This window comes from Blennius ocellaris (assembly GCF_963422515.1).
Source record: "Blennius ocellaris genome assembly, chromosome: 17".
Taxonomy (NCBI): Eukaryota; Metazoa; Chordata; class Actinopteri; order Blenniiformes; family Blenniidae; genus Blennius; species Blennius ocellaris.
In genome coordinates, this window is record NC_137666.1 from 727,208 (window position 1) to 746,900 (window position 19,693).

Below are 19,693 nucleotides of genomic sequence, written 5' to 3' on the forward strand. Positions count from 1 at the left end.
CCAGAGGATCTAATCCGGCCGCCATGTAATTATTATTTTTTTTTTTAAAGTATAAATATGAAAACTGACAGTGGCTGATCTAAAAACACTAGATTAGTCAAAACTGACATTCAAAACCGCCCTTGGTCAGAATTTGACCCCCCGACATTAATGCATCTGTGGAGGTCACATGACACAACACCTTTCACAATAAAACGATGAGTCCAATTTATGTGAAGTGATACTTTAGACACGTAAACTCAAAAATATTTCCAGATGGTGACAAATTGTTTTAATCCTGAATATGATATCCAGATACAGGACTTTTTTTTTGCAAATATAATAATATCTGATTTCCTTTAATATGTATATTTCATAATAGACTGGCAAATTCCTGCAAAATGATCAAAAGAAAGAAAGACGTTTGTGTTTGTTTGGTGGTACGACTTGTACCCGGCGCAGTACGAGACCCTTCAGAAGGCGAGTTGAGGTTTTCCTGCAGCGAGAACCGCCGACGTGAAGCACTGTGGGCACTCGCTGCACAGAAGTACGTGGCGGCGGTGCCGCCGCTCGCGCCGAGCTCCTCCACGGTTAGCGTGCAGTCGCGGCCTCTGGTGGCGCTCCCGCTCAGCTGCACGCCCGCCTCGGGGAAGGCGGTGCTCTGCGACACGTACCCCAGGAACCGCAGCCGTCCGTCGGACTGTTCGTACCACAAGAACCTGTCGTAGTTCAGGTTGTCGATGTCATGGGAACACTGGATTTTCGCCGTTTCTCCTCGTGAGACCAGGATGTTGGCCGGCCTCTGGTGGACCTGCTGGCCCGGCGTGGCGCCTGTACCCCACGTTTGAATATAAACACACAGTTTATGACGATTTAAAATGGTTACATAAAAAAAATAAAAAATCACCTGCAACCAGAATGAGGTTTCCTGTCAAGCAGAGAACTGTGATCACCATGTTGGGTTCCATGACTGAATCTAGAAGCTCCACCGTGGGTTTTTCTAAAACTTGTGCTGAAAGTCCTCCCATTCAGGAGGAGGAGTAGAAGTAGTAGTAGTAGTAGTAGTAGTAGTAGTCATGATGGTTCATCCTCATTCCTCCAAACACGAAAACTCAAGTGTGAGAGTGAGCGAAGGCCGTTCTGTATGGAATCACAGGAGGGCCAAAACTTAAAAGGAAATAAATGTGGAAACATAAAAGAGAATCATTAATACAGACTAATATACAAAGGCCGTCGTATCGTTGTTCTGCCTCGTCTTTGCTTATTTCCATCCTGTCAAAGCTTCTCCTGTTTTGTCTTTTCCGTTTGCTTTTTGTCGTTGCATTTACTGGACGAGTCTGGAAAAGATCAAAGCAATACAATGCAAAGCAGCGAGGGCTGTGGGCGGGGCTTCCTGTTCAGCTATACAAACATGGCCGACTCGCGCTGCGTATTCTAGTTTTATCCTCCATATCAGTCGCTCATTAGTTGAGACTCTCTTTATTACATATTTACACGTTTATAGCGTTTTGTTCTCTGTACTCACGTCTGTAGTTTCATTACAAAAACAACAGCGCCCTCCAGTGGCCCGGCAGACGAACTACATCACCGTCAGCGTAAAACACAGCACTTGTTTTTTTTTTTTTTTTTTTTAATGGATAAGGTGTCGTCACGTGAAATGTTGTCGTGTAAACTGGGGGGGGGGGTCTTGCCCAAGGGTGCTTCGGCACACAGATGATATGAGCGATCAAACCTCCGACTGTGGGATTGGAGAGAGAGAGAGAGAGATGTGGTTTCTTCACACTCCTCTGATCCCCCAGGTGTTCAGGGTTCAGGATTAGCATTGGGGTTGAGATCGGGGGCGTCTCACGGTCCTCGCCCTCCCCCTGCAGCCGCCGGAGGTTTTTGTCACAGCCGGCGGCGGCCGTGCGTCACCGTGCTCACTGACTGCACAGAAATAGCGCCCGGCGTCCGCCGCCGCCACGTCTTTCACCTCCAGCGAGCCCTTCAGGACGTCGGGCCTGACGGCGGAGAACTTGTCCGGGCCGAACCCCGGCTGGAAGCTGGGGGCGGAGTCTGGGACGACGAGCAGGATCTGCTCCATGTGGCGTCCCGGCAGCTGCCGGTACCAGTACATCTGGTAGTAGGTCGGACCCTTGGTGTGGCTGCAGTCCAGCCTGGCGGCGGCGGCGCCCCGGCTGGTCCACAGAACCTCGGCCTGGTCGACGCCGGAGGAAGAGGAGGAGGAACCTGTGGGGGGGGGAAATCACCAGACGTTCCAGGATCGTGTGTCTCTGGAGAAACGACTTATTTTATTGACGTTTCGTACCTGGAGTCCAGAGCGAGACGAAGAAGACGGACAGTGTGAGGAGGTTCAGTGTGAGATCCATCCTCTCACACTGAAACCACAGTGTCGCTGCACTGAGACGGTAGAAACCGTCCACCAGCCCGCCCACTCATCAACCAACCAATCACATTACAGGAGGGTTTTGTTTGAATTCCCCGCCAGTTTCAGTCTCTCAACATTAAATGACACTTTTTAAATGGCTAATTAACGTCACGAGTCATTTATTAGTTCAAAATCGACCAGATTCCATCAATTCTATCTTCAAAATGTGTTTCAATTGGATTAGTTTCACTAAGTTTCTACAAAAAACTGATTTAATGTGATGTCAGTTTTTCATATTATGTCAATCAGGAGCACAAAGAAACAGTTTTACTTTTTTTTTGCTTTAAAAATTATAATACTGGATTTTTTTTTTTGCTTTTCCATGTGACGACCAAAAATCAATCAATATATTTATTTATTTATAAATTCCTTTACAAAACTCAAGGTGACCAAAGTGCTTTCAAGTAAAAACAGTAAAATGAAAAATCAATTAATTAAAAGAATTAAAAACAAATAGAATCAAAATAAACTAAGAAAGATATAAAATAACTTTTTTTTAAATAATTTATTTCATTCAAAAGTAAAAAAAGAAAAAAAGAAAAGTATGCAGTCTTCTTTGCAAACATCTCGTTCACAAAAAACTGTTTTTTGCTTTAAAAATGATAATAGTGGATTTTTTTGCTTTTCCATGTGACGATGAAACCGAATCAATCAATCAATACATTTATTTATTTATAAATTCCTTTACAAAACTCAAGGTGACCAAAGTGCTTTCAAGTAAAAACAGTAAAATGAAAAATAAATAAATAGTTAAAAACAAATGGAATCAAAATAAAATAAGATAAAAAAATATATAAGATAAGATAACTCAAGTTTTTTTTTTTTTATTTCATTCAAAAGTAAAAAATAAATAAAAGTAAGCAGTCTTTGCAAACATCTCGTTCACATTTTGAACGAAAAGAGTATAAAAGAAGATTTACTCTCATTATGTCTGCCCCTTAATACGTCACAATGTTCAACATTTGAAATATATACATATTCACAGATATTATTTAAGCATAGTATTTACAAGTATACACAAAAACACCAAAAGAAATATCATTTTCATGTTTGCCCCAATCAATATCTAACATTTCATATCATATCACATATATATATATATATATACATTATTGAGACCCTGAGTTAAATTAAGGTTCTTCCTCTCAGAGCCAAAACATAAAAGCAGATTATTTCAACTATTTCCCGGCTCGTCTCTCGCGATGTGATTTCCTGTGAGCGTCGGCGGATAACCATCAACCATCAGCCATCAACCATCAACCATCAACCACCAACCATCAACCATCAACCATCAACCATCAACCACCAACTGCAGGTGTCGACGATCCCGAGCGTCTCCGCGGGTTCTTGCTTCACCTCGGCCGCCGCGCGCCGCACCGTGTAACCTGGCTGCACACCAATACACGCCGCCGTCGCCCGCCGTCAGGTTGGCGATGTCGAGGTAGCCGTCGTTGCGCCCGTCTCCCCGTAACTCCATCTTCCCCTTCACGGCGGCCTCGGGGTTGGGGAAGTTCAGGTTGAGGTACCCCAGGAACGTCAGGGCGCCGTCCTGTCTGTACCACAGGATGTTGTCGTAGCCCGATATCCTGTGGGAACACCGGATCTGGACCGACTCGCCGGGCCTCTTGGCGACGGACCGGGGCGTCTGGGAGACGTCTTTAGTGTCCGGAGCTCCTGTGAGGGACAGACGGGGACAGACGGGGACAGCTGAGAGGAAACTCTCACCGCATCGCGGTCGTGTGAAAGACTTTCCTCACCTTCCATCGCCGGCAAGAAAAGGAAATGATGTAAAAGGAGGATTATTATCATGATGGACGAGTTCTGGCTCCTTCCTCTGAGAGCGTCTGCTTCATTTGCTGCGAACACGAGGACAAGAGGAGGAGGAGGGACGCTTCTTTTTATATACAAATATATGTACAGCCTGCATGTGTGAGCTCAGCTATTGGCAGTACTGTGGCGCCCCCTGCTGTCTGACAAACGTTACTACGTCCTTAAAGTTCTACCAGAATGTTCCAGCGCTTAAACACCTTACATCTTATCCCCTTTAGGAAGCCTCCTCACTCGTTTAGGAAGCCTCCTCACACCTTTCCTAACTCCTTTAGGATGTCTCCTCACACCTTTCCTAACTCCTTTAGGAAGCCTCCACACACCTTTCCTAAATCCTTTCGGAAGCTTCCTCACACCTTTCCTAACTCCTTTAGGATGTCTCCTCACACTTTTCCTAACTCCTTTAGGAAGACTCCTCACACCTTTCCTTATCCCCTTTAGGAAGGCTCCTAACATCTTTCCTTCGCTCCTTTAGGAAGCCTCCTAACACCTTTCCTAACTCCTTTAGGACATATCCTTACACCTTTCCTAACTCCTGTAGGACGTCTCCTCACACCTTTCCTATCTCCTTTAGGACGTCTCCTCACTCCTTTCCTAACTCCTTTAGGATGTCTCCTCACACCTTTCCTTATCGCCTTTAGGAAGGCCCCTAACATCTTTCCTAACTCCTTTAGGATGTCTCCTAATGCCTTTCCTTATCCCCTTTAGGAAGCCTCCTAACTCCTTTCCTTATCCCCTTTAGGAAGCCTCCTCACACCTTTCCTAGCTCCTTTAGGACATCTCCTCACACCTTTCCTAACTCCTTTAGGACATCTCCTCACACCTTTCCTTGGCTCCTTTAGGAAGCATCCTAACATCTTTCCTTAACTCCTTTAGGAAGCCTCCTCACACCTTTCCTAACTCCTTTAGGAAGCCTCCTCACACCTTTCCTAGCTCCTTTAGGACATATCCTAGCACCTTTCTTAGCTCCTTTAGGACATATCCTAGCACCTTTCCTAACTCCTTTAGGACATATCCTAGCACCTTTCCTAACTCCTTTGGGACATATCCTAGCACCTTTCCTAACTCCTTTAGGATGTCTCCTCACACGTTTCTGTCAGGACGTTTAAGGAGGACGGACCTCCGTCACACTTTCTACCTCCAGAAACGTCTCAGGCTTCACAGCTGGAACCGATTGTGTCGGAGGGAAACAGTGTTGTTTCAAAGGGACTCCTTATAATAATAAAAATTCCACTGTGAAATTTCTCAATATTTTACATTGTTTTTCCTTTCTTTTATTTTTTTGCAATATTATAATATATAGTTATAATAAATATTTCAAGTATTTGTTTGGTTCAGTTTGTAGGTTTTACCCTATAAGTCATGAAAAGTCCAATTTATAGTGGCGCAAAAGATTTGTAAGTATTCATATTTAATTTTTTGATATATTCTGTATAATGTACAAGACTTTCCCCCGTGGATTTATAAAGTTATTCTATTCTATTAATATCAATATTTTTAGACTGGGGGAAACCAGAGTACCTCGAGAAAACACTTTGAGTGTAAATCAATATGTATTTATTTATTTTTATATTTATATTCATTTTTATTTTTATATATATTTATATATAAATATATGTACAGCCTGCGTGTGTGAGCTCAGCTATTGGCAGTACTGTGGCGCCCCCTGCTGTCTGACAAGCGTTACTACGTCCTTAAAGTTCTACCAGAATGTTCCAGCGCTTAAACGCCTTACATTTTAGACACTTTAGGAAGCCTCCTCACTCCTTTCCTTATCTCCTTTAGGACGTCTCCTCACACCTTTCCTAACTCCTTTAGGACGTCTCCTAACACCTTTCCTAACTCCTTTAGGATGTCTCCTAACACCTTTCCTAACTCCTTTAGGATGTCTCCTCACACCTTTCCTTGGCTCCTTTAGCAAGCCTCCTAACGCCTTTCTTTAAATCCTTTAGCAAACCTCCTAACTCCTTTAGGACGTCTCCTCACTCCTTTCCTAACTCCTTTAGGAAGCCTCCTCACACCTTTCAATAACTCCTTTAGGATGTCTCCTCACACCTTTCCTAACTCCTTTAGGAAGCCTCCTCACTCCTTTCCTAACTCCTTTAGGAAGCCTCCTCACTCCTTTCCTAACTCCTTTAGGAAGCCTCCTCACACCTTTCAATAACTCCTTTAGGACATCTCCTCACACCTTTCCTAACTCCTTTAGGATGTCTCCTCACACCTTTCCTTAACTCCTTTAGGAAGCCTCCTTACACCTTTCCTAACTCCTGTAGGACGTCTCCTCACACCTTTCCTAGGTCCTTTAGGACGTCTCCTCACTCCTTTCCTAACTCCTTTAGGAAGCCTCCTCACACCTTTCAGTAACTCCTTTAGGACGTCTCCTCACACCTTTCCTAACTCCTTTAGGACGTCTCCTCACACCTTTCCTAACTCCTGTAGGACGTCTCCTCACACCTTTCCTAACTCCTTTAGGACGTCTCCTCACACCTTTCCTAACTCCTGTAGGACGTCTCCTCACCTTTCCTAACTCCTTTAGGACGTCTCCTCACACCTTTCCTAACTCCTGTAGGACGTCTCCTGACACCTTTCCTAACTCCTTTAGGACGTCTCCTCACACCTTTCCTAACTCCTTTAGGACGTCTCCTTACACCTTTCCTTAGCTCCTTTAGGAAGCCTCCTCACACCTTTCCTTCGCTCCTTTACGAAGCCTCCTACCACCTTTCCTTATCTCCTTTAGGAAGCCTCCTAACACCTTTCCTAACTCCTTTAGGATGTCTCCTCACACCTTTCCTAACTCCTTTAGGACATATCCTCACACCTTTCCTTAACTCCTTTAGGAAGCCTCCTAACATCTTTCCTAACTCCTTTAGGAAGCTTCCTAACCTAACACCTTTCCTTAACTCCTTTAGGAAGCTTCCTATCCTAACACCTTTCCTTAACTCCTTTAGGAAGCTTCCTAACCTAACACCTTTCCTTAACTCCTTTAGGAAGCTTCCTATCCTAACACCTTTCCTTCAGTCGTAGTTAGATAAACGCCATCAGAGCTCCTGGCCCTGAGGAACCCCGCCTGGAGACTTTGACCCTTCTGTCCCCGTCAGACTCAACCTTTCTGCTCTTTACACTCGTTTACCTTGAGAAGAGTGTTTCTTCTCCCTGAATCCTGCTGCGGGAGGCGGAGGAGTGTTTTCCCAGGAGGGTTTGGCGTCCCAGCGGCGGCGCTGGACGTCTGGTTGGTTTTCACGCCTTGCAAATATCCACAGTTCAGAGATATGCGATATTTCACGTGTCGGTATTGAACTGAACTGAACGTCATTCTCAGTTGAAACGTCGTCCGTCGGATCAAATCCCTCGAAAAAGACAATATGGCTCGTCTGCTCAGAACACAGTGATTTAATAAGAGACGCTCATTGCCAACAAATCTATACATCCAAGGTTCCCGTGGACGCAGCCTCCGGGACGAACCGATCAGGTGAAGGTGTTGAATCCCGCCTTGTCGTGCAGAAGGATGCCGTCGGCTCCCCGGAACTCCTCGGCGATGTCGTCGAACGTTCGCCCTCTGGTCTCCGGGAGGCGGAGCCAGGTGAGGACGAAGGCCAGCAGAGCGACGGCCATGAAGAGGAGGTAGACGTACGCCCCGCACACTTTCTGGAGGTGTGAGGCAGACGAGAGACGACGAGTTTAGAATGAAAAAATTCATATGTAACTTATCTATAGCAGCGTTTTTCAACCGCCGTGCCGTGGGAAATTATCCAATTTCACATTTTTTTCTAAAAAAACCTTTGCTCTCACAGCGACCGTGTGTTGCAGAGTAATCATGTATAAATACTCTTCACCACTAGAGGGCAGCACAGAACTTTGCAGGTGAAATGTAAAGTGACAGACGTCAGTGTGGTTCATCTCCACCTCCTGCTACCATCTTGTATCAAAGTACTGTGTCAGTGACAGTGATGGAGAAGTTTTTGAAAAGGAAGAATGTGAACCAGGATCTCAGCTCTTCATCCATCAGGTCCAGGTTTCACACTGAGGGAGGCACTATTAAAAAAAAGTACTTTGTTTCTGTATTTACTTGATTCCTGTTGATAAAACTTTGATGAGAAAGACTTTATATTGTTAATCGAGGCTACAGAGTTTAACATTTCCAGGTGGTGGTGTGACTCCAGATTTTTCCAAAGAAAAAAGTGTCTTGGCTCAAAAAAGGTTGAAAATCACTGGGCTAAAGAATAAAAGCTAGCGCGGCATCAAGGCTAGGCAAACAAAGAATCAATTTATCGGATTCGTGTCTTTTTCAATGTTTTTCGTGTTCCGTTCTGCCGATCTACTGTTCTACCGTGAGAGCAAACGGGGCGTTCGGCCTCTAGGGGGCGCTAGGCCTCTAGGGGGCGTTCGGCCTCTTGGAGGTGCTACACCTCTAGGGGGCGTTCGGCCTCTAGGGGGCGCTAGGCCTCTACGTGCGTTCGGCCTCTAGGGGGCGCTAGGTCTCTAGGGGGCGTTCGGCCTCTAGGGGGCGCTAGGCCTCTAGGGGGCGTTCGGCCTCTTGGAGGTGCTACACCTCTAGGGGGCGTTTGGCCTCTAGGGGGCGCTAGGCCTCTAGGTGCGTTCGGCCTCTAGGGGGTGCTAGGTCTCTAGGGGGCGTTCGGCCTCTAGGGGGCGCTAGGTCTCTAGGGGGCTTCGGCCTCTAGGGGGCGTTCGGTGTCTAGGGGGCGCTAGGCCTCTAGGGGGCGTTCGGCCTCTTGGAGGTGCTACACCTCTAGGGGGCGTTCGGCCTCTAGGGGGCGCTAGGCCTCTAGGTGCGTTCGGCCTCTAGGGGGCGCTAGGTCTCTAGGGGGCGTTCGGCCTCTAGGGGGCGTTCGGCCTCTTGGAGGTGCTACACCTCTAGGGGGCGTTCGGCCTCTAGGGGGCGCTAGGCCTCTACGTGCGTTCGGCCTCTAGGGGGCGCTAGGTCTCTAGGGGGCGTTCGGCCTCTAGGGGGCGCTAGGCCTCTAGGGGGCGTTCGGCCTCTTGGAGGTGCTACACCTCTAGGGGGCGTTTGGCCTCTAGGGGGCGCTAGGCCTCTAGGTGCGTTCGGCCTCTAGGGGGCGCTAGGTCTCTAGGGGGCGTTCGGCCTCTAGGGGGCGCTAGGTCTCTAGGGGGCTTCGGCCTCTAGGGGACGTTCGGTGTCTAGGGGGCGCTAGGCCTCTAGGGGGCGTTCGGCCTCTTGGAGGTGCTACACCTCTAGGGGGCGTTCGGCCTCTAGGGGGCGCTAGGCCTCTAGGTGCGTTCGGCCTCTAGGGGGCGCTAGGTCTCTAGGGGGCGTTCGGCCTCTAGGGGGCGCTAGGCCTCTAGGGGGGCGTTCGGCCTCTTGGAGGTGCTACACCTCTAGGGGGCGTTCGGCCTCTAGGGGGCGCTAGGCCTCTAGGTGCGTTCGGCCTCTAGGGGGCGCTAGGTCTCTAGGGGGCGTTCGGCCTCTAGGGGGCGTTCGGCCTCTTGGAGGTGCTACACCTCTAGGGGGCGTTCGGCCTCTAGGGGGCGCTAGGCCTCTACGTGCGTTCGGCCTCTAGGGGGCGCTAGGTCTCTAGGGGGCGTTCGGCCTCTAGGGGGCGCTAGGCCTCTAGGGGGCGTTCGGCCTCTTGGAGGTGCTACACCTCTAGGGGGCGTTTGGCCTCTAGGGGGCGCTAGGCCTCTAGGTGCGTTCGGCCTCTAGGGGGCGCTAGGTCTCTAGGGGGCGTTCGGGCCTCTAGGGGGCGCTAGGTCTCTAGGGGGCTTCGGCCTCTAGGGGGCGTTCGGTGTCTAGGGGGCGCTAGGCCTCTAGGGGGCGTTCGGCCTCTTGGAGGTGCTACACCTCTAGGGGGCGTTCGGCCTCTAGGGGGCGCTAGGCCTCTAGGTGCGTTCGGCCTCTAGGGGGCGCTAGGTCTCTAGGGGGCGTTCGGCCTCTAGGGGGCGCTAGGCCTCTAGGGGGCGTTCGGCCTCTTGGAGGTGCTACACCTCTAGGGGGCGTTCGGCCTCTAGGGGGCGCTAGGCCTCTAGGTGCGTTCGGCCTCTAGGGGGTGCTAGGTCTCTAGGGGGCGTTCGGCCTCTAGGGGGCGCTAGGTCTCTAGGGGGCTTCGGCCTCTAGGGGGCGTTCGGTGTCTAGGGGGCGCTAGGCCTCTAGGGGGCGCTACACCTCTAGGGGGCGCTAGGCCTCTAGGGGGCGCTACGCACCAGCAGTGGAGGGAAGAGCAGCGCCAGCAGGAACTTGCCCCCCCAGTTGAGCATGCTGGTGAAGGCCATGGCCAGCGGCCGGCCCGGCTGGTCGAACAGCTCGGCGGCGATGAACCAGGAGATTGGCCCCGGGCCCAGCTCGTAGGCCGAGATCAGCAGGAACACCAGCAGCACCTGCAGGGTCCGCAGGGGGGGGACCAGGTCCTGCAGGGGGGGGGGGGGGGGGGGGGGGGGGGAGAGGAGGTACCTTTATTACTCATTTAAATAGTGTTTATACACCACACTACAACTTTATTTTATTTTATTTTAATCATTTAATTTTATTTTATTTCCCTATCTTTGCTCTTTTTTCTCTTTTTCTTCTTTTTTGCTTTATTTTTCTGTATTTTTCTTTTTCTTCCTTTACCTTCTTTCTTTTCCTCTTTTTTCTTTATTTTTCTATATTTTTCTTTTCTTTCTTCCTTCACCTTCTTTCTTTTCCTCTTTTTTTCTTTCTTTTTCTGTATTTTTCTTTTCTTTCTTCGTTTACCTTCTTTCTTTTCCTCTTTCTTTATTTTTCTGTATTTTTCTTTTCTTTCTCCCTTTACCTTCTTTCTTTTCCTCTTTTTTTCTTTCTTTTCTGTATTTTTCTTTTCTTTCTCCCTTTACCTTCTTTCTTTTCCTCTTTTTCTTTATTTTTCTGTATTTTTCTTTTCTTTCTTCCTTTACCTTCTTTCTTTTTCCTCTTTTTTTCTACTTTTTAAAAAAAAATTCTGGTCCCTCTTAGAAAATGTGTTTCGTGGTTGGTTTACTTGAAATGATAGTTAGTCTGAGTTTAAAGAAAAATAAAGGTATATTTTCACATCAATCAATCTTTCATGGCATTTTAGAACCGTACTAAATTCATTAATAAATCTGCAAAATTCTGAACACATTTGTGTTTATTTAAAAAAACATTTCCATACTGGAGGACGTTGAACTTGACCTGCAGCTTTTTCAGACAAATTTCATCACGGATTTGAAAAAAAATGCCTCAAGTCTCAGGTGTTGAGTCAGTAAATGGTGACATCACTACTAAGCCCCGCCTCCTCGGGGTGAGTCTGGAGCGTCCAGTCTAGAAAATCATTTCATTTGTTTGTTTATCTGGATTCTTGTCGGCCAGCCGCCGTCGCCATAGAAACGTAGCTCGCTAGACGTGTGTGGGCGTGTCTCACCAGCAGGGAGTCGACGACGGTCATGAGTAAGTTGCACACGGCGATGGAGAGGAAGCCGGTCAGCAGCAGCCGCCGCCGCCCCGCTCGCTCCATCAGGAAGAACTAGAGAGGAGGGAAACAACGCCGGGGGTCAGAGGTCAGGGGGTCAGGGGTCAGGTGGGACATCAGAACAGGAAGTGTAATGGGACTAAGGAATATAGATAAATAGCTAAACAATGTTATTAAAATATTACTGACACACCAGTTAAATTAATCTAATTCACATGTTCATGATCAAACGCTTGTCCGTTATAAATGTGGTTTATATAGCCGTTATTGCATTTAAGCTATAAAATCAGACGAGTTTAAACTGATTTTAATCATTTTCATTTATATGATTATATTAATATTTTTAAACAAAAGCCTTCAGCAAAAATATCTTATGTAAAAATTTTTTAAAGAAATTTAACAAAAAATTTAACAAAAAATACCTCATATAGTCAATATGATAGTAAATGTGTGTATATTATATTATATCATATTTTAATATATATTATATTATATCATATTTTAATATATTGTATCATATTTTAATATATATTGTATTATATCATTATATATTATATCATTTATTATATCGTATCAGATTATATCATATATCATATTTTAATATATATTATATTATATCATATCATATCATATCATTTATTATATTATCAGATTATATATTATATTATATTGTTATATTGTATCATATTATATTATATCATATTTTAATATATATTATATTATAATCATTATATTATATCATATTATATTATGTTATATTATATTCCTATACGTGTAAGGCACGTATAGGAATCTGTCCAGCGAGGTTATTATATAGAAGTGGAACATGTAGAAGCGAAGCCTCAGTGAGGAAGGTTGACGGTTCAAACCCACGGCGACTAAAGTGAAGGTGACGTTGACGACTCCGACGCCCAGAGTCAGATATTTGGCCTGGAGGAACTTGGCCTGGAACATCTTGGTGGAATAGTTGATGATCTGTGGAGGAACCAGACGATCTCACTGATTCCAGTCGAGCGCGAGAGGGAAGGTGAAATCTGGGGTTGGGGGGGGTCGGGGGTAGTGGTGGGGGGGGGGGTCTGACCGCGTTGAAGCCCGACAGCTGGCTGCCCAGGTTGATGACGAGGACGAGGACGATGGGCTTCCTGTAGCTGCGCTTCTGGAAGAAGCGTCGCAGCGTGACGCCGCCCTGCGTGCGAGCCGCCTCCTCCTTCATCTCCTCCACCGTCGGGCCCCGGAGCCTCAGCAGCGCTGCAAGGCGAGGAAGAACCCGCTCAGAATAGACCGTCCTCTCCCGGGGGAACCATACCGGGAGACGTCCAGGAAAACGGGAAACCCACCGGCCTCCGCCCGGCGCTCCTCGCCGCGGTTGATGAGGAGGTAGCGGGGGCTCTCGGGGCAGAAGGGCAGGACCAGGTACTGGGTCAGGGCCGGGACCAGGGACAGGGACAGCATCGTGGCCCAGTGCTGCTCCGTGCCCAGGACCGTCTCCAGGCCGGCGACCTGCGGCAGAAAACCAGACCAGACGGGAGGTCGGGAGGTCGGCAAGTCCCGCGATCTTACCGATTGACAAACCAGCTGAAAATCGAACTTTGGAATCAGACTGATGAATCCGTATTTAAACTAGAGCTACACTCGGTAGAGCGAAGAACTCCGGCGACGCCACTTTTGCCTTCGGAACCGAATTAGCACGATAGCCGTTAGCTCGTATAGATGGCAGTGAGGTAGGTCATACGTGTAAACACTCCGTCGCCATCTTGGCGAGATCTAGAGGAGAAGGTCTATACAACAGTGTTTTTCAACCTTTTTTGAGCCAAGGCACTTTTTTCTTTTTGGAAACATCTGGAGTCACACCATCACCACCCGAGAAATGTTAAAACTTGAAACTCTGTAACCTCTATTAACAATATAAAGTCTTTCTCATCAAAGTTTTATCAACAGGAATCCAGTAAATCCAGAAAGCAAGGACTTTTTTTTAATAGTGCCTCCCTCAGTGTGAAACCTGGACCTGATGGATGAAGAGCTGAGATCCTGGTTCACATTCTTCCTTTTCAAAAACTTCTCCATCACTGTCACTGACACAGTACTTTGATACAAGATGGTAGCAGGAGGTGGAGATGAACCACACTGACGTCTGTCATGTTACATTTCACCGGCAAAGTTCTGTGCTGCCCTCTAGTGGTGAAGAGTATTTATACATGATTACTCTGCAACACACTGTCGCTGTGAGAGCAAATGATTTTTAGAAAAAAATGGGAAATTGGATCATTTCCCACGGCTCACCTGACGATCTGGAGGAAACACCAGTGGTTGAAAAACACTGATCTAGAGTTTCCTCAGCTTTAAAATGAGGTATTACTTGTGTTGCTACGTGGGCTAGCAAGCGAGCTACGAATGTTTTCGTGGATTTTCTAGCCTGCGACGTTTAGCACAAGCGGGAGACCTCTCCAAGATGGCGGCGCTGTGGGGCATCTAGTGTTTTATATCTATGAGGTCGGTCATGCAGTGTAACGCTTTAGCAGGGAGCGTCTCCATGGCAACAGGCACTGATCTCCATGAGGTACCTCTCTCATCCGCTTTGTATGAGACTTTTTTTATTTTTTGGGGGATTTATTCGGAAACGGTGGATCGTCAACGTCCCCCCCCCCAAAAAAAACCCTTAATGGCTGACGACAAACCCGCGCCGGTGCTCACCATTCCCACCAGGATGCCGGAGGCGAAGGACACCTGGTTGAGCGTGGCGAAGGCGCCCCTCAGGCCGGTGGGCGACACCTCCTGGATGTACAGCGGGTTCAGGCTCATCACCAGGGCCGCAGAACAGCCCGAACACCAGCCGGCCCAGGATGAGCACCTCGAACGACTCGCTGGCCTTGGAGGCGACCATCATGCAGGCGCCGACCACCGACAGGCCGTTGACGATCAGGATGGAGTTCCGCCTGGGAGCAGGGAGAAAAAACAAGAAGGCCGTTGCTCGGCTAATCCCCCGCCGCAGGGCTTTATATTTTCTCACAAAGCCAGCTCTAAGGCAGCACACTTGGTACACTAGAGGGTGTTCCATGGGTCCTGGTAGATAATTATGTACCTACTAAGGACCTACTTCCTACTTAATATGCAAATTAGGTCAAGGTCACCATAGTATCCCTTCCCCCTCTGAGATGTATCCACATGTGAAGTTTGGCCACTGTGGGCCAGGGGTTGCCGAGATATAGGTAGAAACGTTCGAACGGACGGACGTACGGACGTACGGAGACTGTTTCAAGATCCCCCTTCGGGGCCTATCAGCCACGGCGGGGGATAAAAAACGTGAGTCGCCACGTCGCGGTCAGGCGCCGCCCGGCGATCCTTCTCTCCTACCTGCCGTAGCTGTCGGCCAGGTACTTGACCCCCAGCGAGCCCCAGCAGGGCGCCGAAGTCCTTGATGCTGACGGAGAGCGACCAGAGCAGCGTCAGGCTGTGGTCCGGCAGCGAGGCGTTGTGCCGGCTCCTCCAGGTGTGGTTGAAAAAACTCCTCAATGATCTGAACACACACGGGACACCTCGTAAAAGCCACGTGAGATTTTACAGCCATCGGGGGGGGACGGGGACGTTTCTCGAAGCTGGATTTATTTATTTATTTATTTATTTTAAAGCTCGGTGCCGTCGGCCCAGTGAAAAACACCAAACAGCCGTTTCTGGGCTGAACGCATCATTGACTTTATTTAGTGTTTTATTGATATCAGACAGTCGCTTTGAGACGTTTCCACCTGTGTGTCTTGACAACGTCACCCCCAGATGCATTTATTTGATTTATTTATTGTTTGTGTCATCGGAGCAACTTTATGACCATTACGTCCACCTGCTTTATACCGACACTCACATTCACCCCCCCCCCCCCCCCCCCACTGATAAATTGTAAAATGTGTGTCTTCGTAGAGGAAATTCCCGCAGGGGAAATATGTAAATCTGAAATCTTAACCTAGAAAAAGAAAAGGAAAAAAAACCCATGAAAAAATAAGAAAAAGAGAAGAAATCCGAACCTGAAAAAAGAAAAGCAAAGAACAAAAACATGAAAAAAATGATAAAAGAAAAGAAACCTTACCTAAAAAAGATTGAAACAATTTGAAAAAAGCTATTATGAAATTTGAATTTAAATTTTTTTAATAAAAATAAAATAAAATTTAAAAAGCAATCCTTACGTAAAAAAGATGAAAAAATAATAAGAAAAAACGATTATTATGAATTATAATTTTAATTATTTTTAATAAAAATAAAATTATGAAAATAAAAAAAAGAAATCCCTACCTAAAAAAGATGAAAAAATAATAATTTAAAAAAAGATTATGACATTTTAGTTAATATTTTAATAAAAATAAAATTATGAAAAATTTAAAAAGAAATCCATCCCTAAAAAAAGATGAAAAAAGAAAAGAAATCTTAATCTTAAAAAAAGAAAACAAAGGTGGAAAAAGATGAAAAATCATTAAAAAACCATGAAAAAAGAAAAGAAATCCTAATGTGGACTCGAACCGTGGCTCTTCTCAGTGTGAGGAGAGAGCGAATCACTACACCGTCAGTTTAAAAAAAAAAAAAAAAAAAAAAAAAAAAGCATAAACCTTATCTGTGGTTTTTATGACTTTAACGATGCATCATGAACACGTCAGATATGTGCGACTCGTCTGGCCGACCTTGGCCGGAGCGTTGACGTTCCCCGGTGTGATATCCGATCTGCAGCGATCCGAGGACGGCGGCCAGGATTGGAGGTCAGCAGGGGGGGCCGTCAGGGGGGCCATCAGAGGGCCGGCAGGGGGCCCGCAGGGGGGGCCGGCAGGCGGCTCTGCAGAGGCCGCAGGTACAGCAAACACCAAACATCTCACGCTCGCACAACAAAACGCAGATGTGACTGTTTATCAACCACTGCTGGAAATTGTGGTCAAACAATAAAACATCAAAACATGCAGAAGATATCAGCGAAACCTAAAAGCTCTAATGTTATATTCTATTTAAATATAGTTGTGGTTAAAGCAGCAGCATGTTAAAGTACAATGTCTGATCTCCAACGGTAATCCCCCACAATTTATATAAAACCTTTAAATAATGAAAATGTACGATTAGAATCTGAGCCAGCGAGAAAATGACAAGAAATTTAAATCTGCAAAAATGCAAGTCGAAATGCTTGTAAAGTTGCTTTCTTGGTTATTCATACACAAATTCAAGCGTTTCATGCATTTATTTTACATTCTTTACATTTTAATTGTGATATTCTGGCTTTAACTCACACTGAAGTATTGCTCATTCAGGATTTATAAGCTAAAATGATAAAGTTTTATAGTTTGAATCAAACTATGGAAAACAGTTTCTTTAGAAAATTTTATCATATATTATTATCAACCACAGATACAGAAATATCATCAGTTTAGAACGGAAACAAAATGTAAATAAACGTGTATTTTGTCCCGTTTCTATTAAAGTCAACATTAGATGGATTGAAATTTAATTAAGATATTCAAAAAAACTTAGAAGCTAAAATCATAAATGTATAAATGACATGAAATATTATAGTTTATGTATTGATAATTAAATTAAAATTTTTTTTTTAAATACAGCTGTAATAACAGAAACAGAAATAAAAGTGATTCTATCAAATTCAACATTGACTGTGTGGAATTAACGATTTTGCCTTGAAATACATTTTATAACTTTTGATTTAAGCATCATTAAAACACTTCTTTTAAATAAATAAATAGATTAAATGTGAATAAATAGCCTCCGCTCTGCTTGTTTTAGTCGTATGAATAATGAATATTCTCCGGGATCCTCGCTCTTTTCACACGTAGACAACATGTCCCCGGGGAATCGTACTCGCGTTCTTTACATTGGCCTCCGGAACAAACCTTCTGCCGGGACGCCATTGGCCGGGGGAGACGAGGTGCCGGCGCCCTGGAGCCGCACCTGCAGCGCCCTGGTCCTCACCTGGTCCTCACCTGGTCCTCACCTGAGCCTCACCTGAGCCTCACTGTGGAACACAAACTAAAATAGAACATAAAGACGTATTAATGTGTCAGATTTCCCCCGCCCTGGTTCACACACTCCATACCATGAGTCTCCATGTGTACGTCTGGGAGGACGGCGTCCATCTTTACCTGCGTCGTCGAGGGAAACGTCGGTTTCGTCTCGTCGTTTCCAGTCGAGGAGTTAAATCCGCTTCAGGTCCGACGATGTGAACAGGAAGTGGATCAGGAGCTCATTTTAACCTGATTATTGATCAATCCGGTCTGAGGCTCCGGCGCCGCGTCCATCCTGCAGTGTGACTGACCGTCTGGCGCACACACACACACACACACACACACACACACACAGGGCCCGGTGATGAAATCACACCCGGCTGGTGAATTTGTGGCCGAACTGACAGATACCAGCTGAGGGCCTCTTCCTCCTCCTCCTCCTCTTCCTCTTCCTCTCTTCTCCTCCTCCCTCCTCCTCTTCCTCTTCCTCCTCCTCTTCCTCATCTTCCTCCTCCTCTAGTCTTCCTCCTCCTCTTCCTCCTCTTAGTCTTCCTCCTCCTCCTCCTCCTCCTCTTCCTCTTCCTCTTCCTCCTCTTCCTCCTCCTCTCTTCCTCCTCCTCCTCCTCTTCCTCTTCCTCTTCCTCTTCACTCCCCTTCCTCCTCCTCTTCCTCTTCCTCCTCTTCCTCTTCCTCCTCTTCCTCTTCCTCCTCTTCCTCTCCTCCTCCTCCTCTTCCCCTTCCTCTTCCCCTTCCTCCTCTTCCTCTTCCCCTTCCCCCTCCTCCTCCTCTTCCTCCTCCTCCCACACCTCTTCCTCCTCCTCCTCTTCCTCTTCCCCTTCCTCTTTCCCCTCCTCCTCCTCCTCTTCCTCCTCCTCCTCCTCTTCCTCCTCCTCTTCCTCTTCCCCTTCCTCCTCTTCCTCTTCCCCCCCCTCCTCCTCCTCCTCTTCCCCCTCCTCCTCCTCCTCTTCCTCCTCCTCCCCACCTCTTCCTCTTCCCCTTCCTCTTTCCCCTCCTCCTCCTCTTCCTCTTCCTCTTGCTCCTCCTTCTCTTCCTCTTCCTCCTCCTCTTCCACCTTTCTCTTCCTCTTCCTCTTCCTCTTCCTCTTCCTCTTCCTACTCCTCCTCCTCCTCCTCCTCCTCCTCCTCCTCCTCTCTTCCTCCTCCTCGTGTTTCAAGAATCGGGGGTTGGGATCAGAATTAGCGATCGTGTGACGAACACGAGGACGAGGGTTTGCGAGGGTTTTCACCTCCTTGAGTAATCGAGTAAATCGTCACGAGACAAACTCCCTTCGAGGCGCCGGTGAATCTCACGCGTGTGTGTTGAAGTGTCCTTGAGCAAGGCACCGAATCCCAAATGGCTTCCTGGGAAAGTGTGCGTTGCATGGCGGCCATTTTTTTTTTTTTTCAGTTCTTCCAGTTCTGCAAAAAATTATGACTAAAAGTTAAAAGCATGAGGAGGTTGTAAAGTACCATGATATATATTTATATATATATATATACTGTTTCATGAAGTTTATTTTAACAAGCCTCTGTTAACAATAACTTAAGTGTGAAGTTTTATTGAAGTCTTAAGTTTGTGGCCGATGACATCACGGCCGTCTGTCCGGATTGACTTGATCTGCTTCTCGTCAGCTTCCTGCCTTCAGGGCGTCGTCACTTCATACTTTTATTTTTATTTTTCTGTGTGTGAACGTTTTACGACGGAGATTATTTTCATGCACAAATGATGTGGTTCTTGTGGTGAAGCTGTCGGGGGAGGGGGGGGGGGCGTTCATCTGCCGGCTCCACATCGAATACATCTTAGTTTTCTTGCTCTTCATACGTCGGAACACGTGTAGCTTCTGGATATATAAGCAACGTGTGAACTGACGGCTTCACAACGCAGATCTAGATGCAAAAATAACCGGCAATGCAAATAAATCTCGTCCAGTGATTTTTCAACCTTTTTGAGCCGAGGCACTTTTTTCTTTGTAAAAACCTGCATCCCCCCCCCCCCCCCCCCCCCCACTGGCCCCAAGACTCTCCTGTAGAAATGTGGCTGCAGTAGAACAGGGAACAAAAAAA

The 19,693-nt window shown here is 46.6% G+C and overlaps 1 protein-coding gene across 1 annotated transcript; it reads right to left on the reverse strand.

The window, feature by feature from the left end:
- Window positions 1-7,698: 7,698 nt before the first annotated feature.
- On the reverse strand, window positions 7,699-17,762 carry slc2a1c (solute carrier family 2 member 1c; the record flags this gene model as incomplete). Its single annotated transcript, XM_080512568.1, is given in 16 exon segments — window positions 7,699-7,879; window positions 10,412-10,615; window positions 11,605-11,706; window positions 12,526-12,627; window positions 12,734-12,900; window positions 12,990-13,152; window positions 14,344-14,457; window positions 14,459-14,585; window positions 15,004-15,044; window positions 15,046-15,153; window positions 15,155-15,166; window positions 16,314-16,337; window positions 16,339-16,383; window positions 16,385-16,398; window positions 17,520-17,609; window positions 17,723-17,762. Coding segments are annotated over 16 exon segments (1,533 nt in total). The 3' UTR covers window position 7,699.
- Window positions 17,763-19,693: the final 1,931 nt, after the last annotated feature.